Below are 12589 nucleotides of genomic sequence, written 5' to 3'. Positions count from 1 at the left end.
TACTTCCTTGTAACAGAGTGCAGTATATGCATTTCCTGTAGTCAATTCCAGGCTTACTGAAAGGATGTGTTGTGTAGATTATTTTGATCCCATGCACAACTTGTCTATTCAAAGCAGGAATTAGCATTCACAATAATAAGCAGAGTGAATGATTTGGGGATGGGGGGAAGTTCACTATTAATACTAGGCAAATTGGGAGGTTTTTTAACATAGCTTAAGATTTGAATTTTTTTTTCAGAATAAAATTAGTTGTTAAGAAGAGTTGGCTAGACTTCTGACTAGCATAAATAGGGCAAGAGAAGGAAGAAATGGTGGGATTTTTTTTTTACATTTGCATCATTTTTTCCCATCTCCAGAAGGTATACTCTCTTCTTAAAAAAACCCACAATTTAAAAACCTATTAATGAGATAAATTACTCTAGTCAAGTATAGACATGGTTTTGTACATGCAAAATTTTTCTTGGATAATTCAAGTATGCAAATATAAGCTATTTACCAGTAGTAATAGTTTGAGACTGTTTTGTGGGCAGTTCTTGCTCTGGTAGGTGTTCCCAAGAGAGAGGAGGAAGACAGTCATGGGTAAAGACTAGCTCCAAACTTTTTTCTGGCCTTAAGCAATATTAGGATTTTATATAAATAGCATGATCATGGTTTTCTATTTCCTGATCATCAAAAATACTTGATTAGATTCCTCTTTGTTTTCATAATGGTTTCGCACTCTCTTGCTTCCTCAGTGTATGCCTATAACTCCACTCTCTGACCTGCTCCAGATCTCTGTGCACTAACTTTTAACTCCTCTCCTCCATAAAACAAGTCATACTCTTACACCTATCCACTGCCATCCATCTTCAGAACTCCACCAAGATTCGGTAAAATGAGCCCTGATCTCCTCTAGCCTAAGTCATGTTTGCCCCTGTTCTGTGTTGTGCATTCTACCTAACGGCTTCTTCCACCCTGTCAGTCCTTCACAAACCTGAAGTTTCCAGGCAGACTTATCCCTTTCTATTGCCTGTTTTCAAGCCTACAAAAAAGTTCCCTGTACACTTCAGCTTCTTGCAGCTTAGCAAGCCTTGGGAGAAGTAACGCAGCCTTGCATTTGATGCTGGCTCAGCTTTCAGGGCAATGTTCTACCTGGGTTTTGCTTATTGTCTCGACAAAAAAAAAAGGGGGGGGGGGGGGGGGGGCAGGGAATAGCCACTGTCTGATTAGTCATTCTCTACTACTGTTTCTGCTTGCTTCCCATGCATATGCTATTATCCTGGGTGAGGCATTGGCTTCTGCCCTGCTTATCTCCCTCTCCTGCTAGGCACAGAGGGAAGGCAGCATTCCTGCCTGAGGGGCTTTGAGAAGGAAGGACATTTTGGATAAGGGTGTGGAATGGGCAGAGGAGGCAAGCCACAGGCTTAACAGAGTTTTTCTGAAAATCGTTTCCTCTCTTTTCCAAACAATTTCAGTATGTAACCCCTTTTGGAAGAAGCTCTAACATTCTCAACAATAAGCAGTTTTTACTGTTACATGGTTTCTTCTTGTTAGCATCATGCAGTGGTATTCAGTTTAGAGACTTAAGACTTTAATCCAATATTTTTACATGTCTTTAAAAAAACAAAATTGGTTTTGGGGTTTTTTTGTGTGGTGTTTTGTTTTTTTTTTTTTTTTTAAATGAGCCTTGGTGAAACTTTGGATTGAGTTTGGTCTCTATGCTTGATACAATACTTAGGAAGTATTTCATGACTGAGGTGAAAGTGTAGTATTTCAGTGATCAGTGTGGTCTTCTAATATTGTAAACTGACCTGTGTATATGAGAAGAGTTGACAGATCTGCTTTAATAATCATCTGATCATTTCTGCTTTCCAGTGTGAATAGGAGACTCCTGCAATACTAATATTTTTGCTGTACATTCAACTGTGCCATTATGTTGTTTGATTTCTTCTCATTAGAATAATGCAGTAGTGCTCAGTGTAACTCCCCAATAGACTATTTAATCCAGGCTACTCTCAAAGGTGGCACGTGATCTTAGAAAAAGGGGAAAAAACAGTGTACTTCAGTTATGTAGATGCAGGTTAGGCCTACTTGTGCTAGAATGTTAGAAACAACATAGATTACAGGTGTAAAAGGCACCATTAGGGAGGGTCATGTTTAAAATCTGATCTGGAAGATAGGCCATGTGAGTTGTTTGAATGAATTCTTGTTTAAAGTAAGTAATATCTTCCAGGTAAATATTCCTATTTCATTTTAAACAAACCACCAAAAAACAACAACAAGAAGTATTACAGTTAGGAAGGGTACGTGAAGGTAATTTTTGTCATTGTTTTTCTTTCCCCTGTCTTCTTCCCACCCCTTTTAACTTACCAGGCTCTTTAACTATGGGTATCGGAATGGGATGGAGTTTACTAATGGTGATGTAGAGTGGAGAATGGAGTTAATAAAAGTGCAGAGGTTTATGTTCACTGTAAATGCATGGAAGGATTGTGTTAGTCCTTTGGCTACAACTGCACATGGGTTCTGCTAGTTATCTTGTACTATCCTGAAGTCTTTTGTGGTACAGCTTCCAAGGATAGTCTTATTTTGTATGTGTCTTGCTATTTTACAACTCTGATTTTTGATTCATATGTAAACTTCCCTGATGTAATTACTTCAGGATCTGTGATTAAAGGTGCTAAATCAGGATCGAGTAGGCAGCTCTTTTCTGGGATGTTTAAAAGCCTGCAGGAGGAAGAGCTTAGCTTGAAATCGTATCCTATTTTGCTACTGCAGTATTGCCATTAATATTTACAGCTCCATGTTATAGCTTTCTACTCAACCTTTTTCCAGGTTCTGCAAGGTAGAAGCATTGAGCTAGAGTACAATCAGTACTTGAGCAAGTTCACTGACTCTTCTTATACATATTCTACTATATTGCCTGCCATCTGTGGGGCACAGTCATTCAATTTAGGCAGAACAAGTCTAGTAGTTCACTTCTACAAGTTTCAAATTCAAGGCCAAGGTTCATACTAAGTATTTGCCATACTAATATTATGAACGATGTGTATGTGTATGAGTGTATAATATACATATAAAAATATATATATGTAACACAACAAGGAGATCATATCGTTTAAACTAGATCTGTTCTTTGTTTTTAGTGAAATTTAATCACTGGCAGCACATACATTTTGCTCTCCTGTCACTACCTGTCAGCAAATTTGTTGGCTTAAACACTCTTAAGGAGTCCTTATAACATTTATCACTTTTGTTGGTTTCATTTTTTCCTGAATTCATTTTTTTAAAAACCTTAGCATTTGTGAAATTCTTAAAATGCTGATGTTGCACTTTTTTTTAGAAAAACTATTATTTCAAGGTAGAGTATTTCTTTTTAACGCTTTCCAAGATAATAAAATAGCAAAAAGGAGAACAGAGGTGTGATATGACTTGACCTATCACAGCAGATTAGTTGCAGCAAGGGAAATTCAGGCTAGATATGAGCATTTCTACCACTTTGTGGTAAAGGTAGAACTTTGAAAATACTTGATTGGACAAGGCCCCAAACAACCCAGTCAAATTTCAGGTAGCCTTGCTTTGAGCAGATGATTTGATTAGGTGACCTCCAGAGCTCCCTTCTAATCTGAATTGTTCTGTTGTAAGGCAAGCTAGAACCTGCTTCTTCTGGGAAAGTCTGTATTTCAGTAAGTTCATCATACTGTCTTTCCTGTTTCTTTTTTAAAACCCGAAGTATGGTGTTATTTAGATTCACTGTATATTTGTCTAATTTACCTCCTGAATTACTGCTGTGTAGGACCATCTGCATTGCAAATATTTCCGAAATTTTTTTTAAGGATTGACCACAGCAGTTTGTTTTATAGCCAACTTTATAGTCTGTACTGTGGGTTTTAGAAATTGCACTGATTTTAAATGATACAGTGGTATTTGACTCAGCTAAGTTGTTGCAGAGCTGAAATAGCTTGCTTCCCAGGTACGTTTCAGTGTTTAACATGGTTGGAACTTTAATAAATGAATCCCTGAAAAAAATATTCTTGATGTTACAAGTGTGGTAGTAGCCAGTAGACCACATTGTCTTAAATGAAGGTGTGTCTTGACTTTTTTCAGAATTAAAAAAAATAAAGAAAACAACCCAACCAAAAATACCCACACTTCGATGTTTTCTGGACCACTGCTTGGATCCTTAACTTTTAAAGCATAATTTTCTATGTTTTTGTATGTGTTTCTGCATTTGCTGCACTCTCCTCTTAGTTCTGGAGAAGACGCAGGAGCAAACAGTGGGGAGAGGTGAGAGAGGTTTCTCTCTTTGGTTGGTAATAGGTAATCTTCAACTCTCAGCTTCTCTCTTGCCATAGATCCTTTGGTACAAAGTAGGAACCTACAAAAACAGGAGAGAAGTCTGCCTGCTTTTACAAGAAAGAATTTGAGGCAACCAGTACTGCAGGACAAGATATTTCTGTATTTCAAGTGATACAGGAGGAGAGAAACAGTATTTTTCTGACTTATTTTTAGCACCTTAGAAGCCAGATTTTTCAGTCACTATAAATGAGCACTGTTTTCTTGCTTGGGTTAAAGTTATTTGACTGAAAGCAGCAAATAAATATGTGACACAAGCCATAACGTGCTAAATTCTAAAAAGATAGTATTTTTATAATTTGGCGTTTGTTTTTCTTTCAGGGAAATCTGATGAGCCAAATTGTGATTGTGACCAGTTTCATTGCGCAAATGGGAAGTGTATTCCAGAAAGTTGGAAATGTAATAATATGGATGAGTGTGGAGACAATTCGGATGAAGAAATCTGTGCCAAAGCTAATCCTCCGACAGCTTCTTCCTTTCAGCCTTGTGCCTGCAATCAGTTCCAATGTCTTTCTCGCTTCACCAAGCTTTACACTTGCCTTCCAGAGTCTTTGAAATGTGATGGTAACATTGATTGTCTTGACCTAGGAGACGAAATAGACTGTGATGTGCCAACATGTGGGCAGTGGTTGAGATACTTTTATGGTACTTTCAGTTCTCCCAACTATCCTGACTTCTATCCACCTGGAAGCAACTGCACCTGGCTGATAGACACTGGTGACCATCGCAAAGTAATTTTGAGATTCACTGATTTTAAACTTGATGGTACAGGTTATGGAGACTATGTCAAAATATATGACGGATTAGAGGAGAATCCACGGAGGCTGTTGCGTGTGCTAACAGCATTTGACTCTCATGCTCCCCTCACGGTTGTTTCATCCTCAGGACAGATAAGAGTGCATTTTTGTGCTGACAAAGTGAATGCTGCAAGAGGATTCAATGCCACCTATCAAGTAGACGGCTTCTGTTTGCCATGGGAGATTCCATGTGGTGGAAATTGGGGTTGCTACACAGAGCAGCAACGCTGTGATGGCTACTGGCACTGTCCAAATGGAAGGGATGAAACCAACTGTACCATGTGCCAAAGAGACGAGTTTCCCTGCTCTCGAAATGGTGTTTGCTACCCTCGTTCAGATCGCTGCAACTACCAGAACCATTGCCCTAATGGTTCAGATGAAAAAAATTGTTTCTTCTGTCAGCCAGGAAATTTTCATTGTAAAAATAACCGCTGTGTGTTTGAGAGCTGGGTTTGTGATTCTCAAGATGACTGTGGTGATGGCAGTGATGAAGAGAATTGCCCAGTCATTGTGCCCACTAGAGTAATAACTGCAGCTGTCATTGGGAGTCTTATTTGTGGATTGCTGCTTGTCATTGCACTGGGATGTACTTGTAAATTGTACTCACTCAGGATGTTTGAGCGAAGGTAAGTAGAACAGATGGCCTCAAGAACCTAAATTTTTAAAATATTTTCATATACGTTATTGTTATACTTGAAACATTTTTATTGACATACAATTATTGTTGCATGTGATTTCTAAAGGCATTGTTCCTTCTTCTTCGACAGTAAAAAGAGGTTAGTTAATCACAGAATCATAGAATATCTCAAGTTGAAAGGGGCCCATATGCATCATCAAATCCAACTCCCTGCTCCATGCAGGACTACCTAAAACTAAACCACATGGCTAAGAGTGTCATCCAGATGCTCCTTGAACTTTGACAGGCTTGGTGCTGGGACCACTTCCCTGGGGAGCCTGTTCCAGTGACCGACCACCCTTTCAGTGAAGAAAAGGGGATAGAAGTATTCCGATCACTTAAGTATTGAGAGTTAAGCTTTCAGATGTTGTTACCAAAGAGAAAGTGTGTCCTCCTACAAGGCAGGCTGAGAGAGTTGGGGTTGTTCAGCCTAGAGAAGAGAAGGCTGTGAGGAGACCTTATTGCAGCCTTCCAGTACTTAAAGGGGGCCTTTAGGAAGGATGGGGAGAATCTTTTTAGCAAGGCCTGTTGTGACAGGACAAGGAGTAATGGTTTTAAACTAAAGAAGAATAGATTTACACTGGAAGAAATTTTTTACAATGAGGGTGGTGAAGCACTGGAACAGGTTGCCCAGAGAGGTAGTGGAGGCCCCATCCATAGAAACATTCCAGGTCAGGTTGGACGGGGCTCTGAGCAACCTGATGTAGTTAGAGATGTCCCTGCTCACTGCAGGGGGGGTTGGGCTAGATGACCTCTAAAGGTCCCTTCCAACCCAAAGCATTCTATGATCCTATGATAAGCTGCGTTTCTGCAATTAAATACCTCAATTCTGTATTTAACAGCATGTTTCTTATATTGTAGACTATCTCATATCAGGATTAAATTTTCTTCAATTTTTATAGAATAATATAAGCATCTCTCATGGTGCCTTTAACTGTTTTAGCCTCTTTTTTTTTTTTTTTTTTTTTAGGAATTTATTGTTGGGTTGGTTTTGTTCTTGTCTCAGCTGGACAGACCCATAGGAATGATTGGAAGGACTTACTGTATATTCTTTGTCAATTAAATTTCAATTCAATTAATAAAATTTCATCTGCTGAAATTTGTTACTTCAGATTATAATAGTGTCATGTAATTTTACATATATACATATCAAAGTCTTATGTACTGTGAAATTTCTTTTCTCTTTCAAAGATCATTTGAAACTCATTTGTCAAGGGTTGAGGCTGAACTGTTAAGAAGAGAAGCTCCTCCATCCTATGGACAGTTAATTGCCCAGGGCTTAATTCCACCAGTTGAAGATTTTCCTGTTTGTTCACCAAATCAGGTAAGATTCCACAGTACTAGGCAGACCACTTAAATTTTAAGGAGACTGAAATAAAGATATTTTAATTTTCATCCGCATTTTTTTTTTGTTCAATAGCATTTCCTTTTCTTCCTTTCAGGCCAATACTGTTTTACTAAGGATTAGCCATTGGACAAAATTATGACACGGTAGCACCACACAGTTTTCTTTGCAGGCTTTTTTTCTTGTTAATGAATGCCAGTAGTGCACACTATAGAATCCCTCTTGCATGAAAAGTAATAGATTGGTAAATCAAGTTGTATGTTCTGTATTGATGTTGTGTAAGTTAAGATTGCAAGATAGCACTTTGAAATTTGCGAAAGAAGAATTGAGACTTCTAATGCAAAGAGGTAGTTCAGATCCACTGTGCATATGTGTTTAGGTGTGATCATGCCCACTATGCATAGAAAAGATGATGACAAAGCTAAGGCTGTAATGTCAGGTAAAATTAATAGGAGTGAGTAACGAAGTGAAAGGTAGTAAATGGCAGTTAATAGTGTCTAGCCATCTTGATTCTCAGCTGGATCATTAACCCAATTCTTATTTGGTTGATGAATGAATTTCTATCAAAACAACTTTTTCATTTAAAAAAAAAAAAATCGGTTTTCAGTTATAATGCTCTTCTGTGAAACAAGAAAAGTCTCAGTCAAAGAATCCTGCTGTGGTGTTGTATTAGAGTTGGCATTAGCTTGTATTATGTGTTGCACTTAATACAGCAAAGTTTACTGTTAGCTAATGTTGCTGACCCTGTAAGAAAAAGTTACATGACCATAAGAAGGGGAATTTGTTTTTTTTATTTTGAACAGAACTGATTTCATTACTGATTTTCATTACTCTGCCATAGATTTCAGTTGTTCTTTCATGCATACGTGTTCACAAGTAGCAGCTGTGATCCATCACAAAGGATTTTGCAGAGTAAAAGGGGAAAATAAGTTGCAATTTGTATGAGAGACTTTGAAAACATATCAGAAAGAAGACATTGTGAAGATTTTTCAGTAGCTAAAGTAGCACTGAACTTCATTAATGAGCTTATTAATGAATGCCTATAATGAACACTGTAGAATCCCTTGTTCTTGTTGGGTGGCTTATGGTGGTTATAATAAAGATCAGTATGTTTCTGTTTAAAAACAATTCTGTACTCTTATAAATTTGGCTTGCTGTCCTCTTCCAAAACTAAGCTTCACCTGTTTGTGATGCAGCTATGCTCACAAGTCTCTTGGGATAGGGTTAGCTCAAGAAAGTCTGTTAAGACAGTGCAGTTGTCATGCCCAGATGTGTAAGTCCTCTAGTACAGGTAACTTGGAACAAACCAATGTTTCCTGCACATCCTTACCATGTATGGGATGCTTCAGGTTTGGTGCACATGAACATGTTTAGGAACGATTACGATTTTCAGACAAACTTAGCTTGCTCAGACCTGTTTTTCGTCATGAAACCCCACAAAGGTGGCCTGAAGATCTTGGGTTTTACTAAAATGAAATCTCCTGATAGAGAGGACAATTCTGGAAAACCCAGACATGTAGTAGCTGCAGTCAGAGGTTGGTACTGGAGCTTTTAAAAAGCTGTGCAATTACTGACACTTTCTTTTATCTTTAGTTTGGCTTAAATTGAATTAAACACTGTTGCTTTGGATATATTTTACATTATTTTTCAGAACTAAAATATAATGGAATTTGAAAGAATTACTGAAAGTGGCAATCTTTTGTAATGACACATAACAAAATGTCGTTGCTTCATAGTCTTTCTATGTAACCATGATTTCACAGTCCATAAAAATACTGATGCATGTACAATAGTTTCGAACAATGAAAGAGTGTTAGTGAATTCACATTATGAAGAGCAGTGTTTCAGATAAGACTTGTGGCCTTGAAAACTGAAGTAGCTGTACTGGGAAATTAACTAGCATAAAAATAAGGAATAGTAGGGAGCAGGCTGTCACCTTCAAAAATAATGAAAAAGTGATTCTAGAGCATTGATGCTTCTATGATTAAAATTTTATTCTTATTTAATCAATGAAGTTGCATTGTTTAAAAAACTTGATTTTCAGAGGAGAGAACATCAGTAAGAGTAAAAGCTGAAGAGGCAATCTAAATTGAATTCTATAAATTATAATGCTCAAATTTTTGATATGGTTAAGTGTTGGGTGGGGGGAGTCAGTATTATGTCAGGATGTGTTCCGCTTGCGTTGTTTCAAGCAATATATATCTCTTAAGATTGCAAATCTGTGCAGGGCTGAAGATACCTAGTCGAGGTTTCCTCGAAGTTAGTAGTCTCAAGCTAGAGGAATTTTGGTTGTTCTGATTTGTATGTAATGCTTTCCACCTAAAACTGGTACGTGCCTTCAGAGCTGGATTTTCAAGGATGGGTAGCAGTCTCTCCAGAAGGTTTTGAAAGTAAGGCTACTGAACACACATATTTACATGCTTGAATTCAAATATCATTGTGTGAACTATTGGAAGGGAAGAGGTAGGTTGTGCATGAAGTATTGTTCAGATGCTATGCTGCGTATGCCCTGTGGCATCTGCAGGATTGTGAAAGGGAGCTGAAGGTGACAGCATGAGAACACTGAAGTTCAGTGTTTGTAAATAAAGTGAAAAACATGCATACATGTTAAGTGTTTAATTGGGGGGGAGGGAGGCTGTTCTGAAGAATAGTCTATATTTTTGTCATAATCTTCATTAAAAGATGTGAATATGGACTTTATCCTGTAATTAAACACATCAGTGAATATTTTCAGAATCATGGGCATCTGGCACATCTTCTACCCTAGTATTTGAGAACTGAGCTACTTAGCCGAGGCACTGTTTTCTGTAAGTTTGAGTAAGGGAACCACAAGTCAATGGTGTTAACATGTTTGTGTTACCTTACAATTTAAAAGTTATACAAGGTTTTAAGCAGAAAATTTCAGGCATACATTGTTCTATAGCTGAATGACTAGAAAATGTATACTGAATTTGGGAAATGTGTGGTTTAGAATGTATAAGATAATTTTAATTAAACAGAAGCATTAAAGCATTTTGAAACTGGAATTCACTGATTATGCCAGAATGAGGGGAAAAAATCAAACTACAAGCCTCTGCTAGAGAGGTTATTTAATTTAGTCTCTATTCTAGGCAGCCCCATGGTAGTGGATAAGGAAAGGTCACCTCTGTTAAATCTTTCTGGAAGATTTCATTTTTAAATCCTAAACTTTTTGAGGCATGTTTCTGTATACATACATGTACTCTAAAATCCACAGTGACTACTTTATCTTCTTGGTAAGATCTTGCATACCTGCTGTACTAGGTCTTCACTGGGTCTGTACATGTATTTTTCTGTAATCAGTGTTCCATATCGAGCTTATAGTGCCTTGGTTTTTACTTCACCTTTATTCAGAAGTCCTTGATTTGGGCAGAAACGTACCTTATATACATCATTGCTCTTCTATTCCCCTTTTTATTCCATATGTATTTCTGCTTAATTTCCCTGTTCATAATGTTTTTTTCCTCAAGAGAATCTAGACTTTTTTCATGCCTACTTTGTTTTTAAAATAGCCTATTGCTACATACACCAGATCCTTAATATTAAAGATACGACATTTTTTAATATTTAAGATCCTACATTTAGCTTTGTGGTCATATGCTGTTTTGCGCAATAGTTGTCATTCTTTTGTTAGAACAGTGTCAGCATACTGTCAACACTTGACTGTTGCTTGTCTTCTCATTTAGGCCTCAGTTCTGGAAAACCTGAGACTGGCAGTACGATCTCAGCTTGGATTTACCTCAATCAGACTTCCTATTGCTGGCAGATCAAGTAACATTTGGAATCGAATCTTTAATTTTGCAAGGTCACGTCATTCCGGATCATTGGCATTGGTCTCAGCGGATGGAGATGATGTTGCCAGCCAAAGTACTAGTAGAGAAGCTGAAAGAAATAATACTCACAGAAGTCTGTTTTCAGTTGAATCTGATGATACAGACACAGAAAATGAAAGAAGAGACACAGCAGGAGCAGTTGGTGGTGTTGCTGCCACCTTGCCTCAGAAAGTCCCACCTGCAACAGCAATAGAAGCAACAGTGGGAGCATGTGGGAGTTCCTCTGCTCAGAGCGGCAGTAGCAGTAACACGGATAGTGGAAGAGAAGTGACGAGTGTAGAGCCCCCAAGCACAAGTCCCGCACGTCACCAGCTCACCAGCGCGCTAAGTCGTATGACTCAAGGCTTACGCTGGGTACGCTTTACTTTAGGGAGATCAAGCTCAGTGAATCAGAACCAAAGTCCTTTGAGACAGCTTGATAATGGGGTAAGTGGAAGAGAAGAGGATGATGATGTTGAAATGTTAATTCCAGTCTCTGATGTAGCATCAGACTTTGACATGAATGACTGTTCAAGACCTCTACTTGATCTCAGCTCAGATCAAGGACCAGGGCTTAGACAGCCTTACAGTGCAACACATCACGGTGTAAGGTCGTGCAGTCGAGATGGCCCCTGTGAGAGCTGTGGCATCGTACACACTGCCCAGATACCTGACACTTGCTTAGAAGCAACAGTGAAAAATGAAACTAGTGACGATGAGGCGTTATTACTCTGCTAGGTACGGATTGTTTAGGAAAGATTGTGTACAAGTTGGAGCAGTATCTGTCATTGTTTTGTACTTCACAGTTAAAACTAGTTTTTAGTTTTAAAAAATCCAGGACAACGTTATGTTAAAACTATTTTAGCCTGTGTGGTTGATTAAACATTTCTTATACTGGATGACGTTATGGAACTATTAGAGTGAACATTTTAATGGCTCTGAATACACGATGTGTGTATCCAGTATAATCTGATTACTCTTTAAACTGAAGTTATCCCAGTTAGTTTCAAATTTAGTTCATCCTGGTACTGTAGTTCAAACCAGAAACATGGCTGCTCAAGACTTACTTGGCTGCCTGTTTAACCCCATATTAACAGGTGAATTTGTACAGAATTATTTTCCTTTAGGAATTGACTCTGTTGTATTATTGCCAACATACTTGTAACTTACTATACTAAATACTGGTAAGGATTGTTAATGTAAAATATATACTTTTCTTTGAGTTTATACAAGACTTTGTCTAAATATTCTTGAATTTCATCATAATGTGAACTTACTTAAAGGGAGGAGAAACTTTCTCCAGGACCATTCATTTTCTTTCAAAGTACAAAATGCAATGATTTGTGAAATTTAGATACAGTAGATAAACTGATGGCAAAAGCTTTGATAGCACTGACTTTCCTAAACTGCATTCTAATATGGTACAGCCAAATAGTATGTAAAATCCCCAGTCATTAGTCTTTTTGATTTGAAGTAAAAAAGGGCCGAAGATATTACAGTATGTGTTAGTTCTTTAAATATCTGATATGTACAAATACACTACAGAATAAGTTCCAACTGGTAATAGATCTTTCCCTAATACTGTAGGGTATAAAGCTTGTTTGGACTC

General features: G+C 37.8%; 1 protein-coding gene across 1 annotated transcript in view; it reads left to right on the top strand.

Moving 5' to 3' along the window:
• The window catches only part of LRP12 (LDL receptor related protein 12), a 49110-nt gene extending 37375 nt beyond the window's left edge, over positions 1-11735 (top strand). Inside the window, exons 5-7 of the mRNA XM_075705502.1 lie at positions 4654-5755; positions 6997-7129; positions 10855-11735. Coding sequence (XP_075561617.1) covers positions 4654-5755; positions 6997-7129; positions 10855-11718 — 2099 coding nt within the window. The 3' untranslated portion in view covers positions 11719-11735. The remainder of the gene's footprint in view (positions 1-4653; positions 5756-6996; positions 7130-10854) is intronic.
• The last annotated feature ends 854 nt before the right edge of the window (positions 11736-12589 follow it).

This window comes from Pelecanus crispus, chromosome 2 (assembly GCF_030463565.1).
Source record: "Pelecanus crispus isolate bPelCri1 chromosome 2, bPelCri1.pri, whole genome shotgun sequence".
NCBI classification, from domain to species: domain Eukaryota; kingdom Metazoa; phylum Chordata; class Aves; order Pelecaniformes; family Pelecanidae; genus Pelecanus; species Pelecanus crispus.
This window is presented reverse-complemented; position numbering and strand designations above follow the sequence as displayed.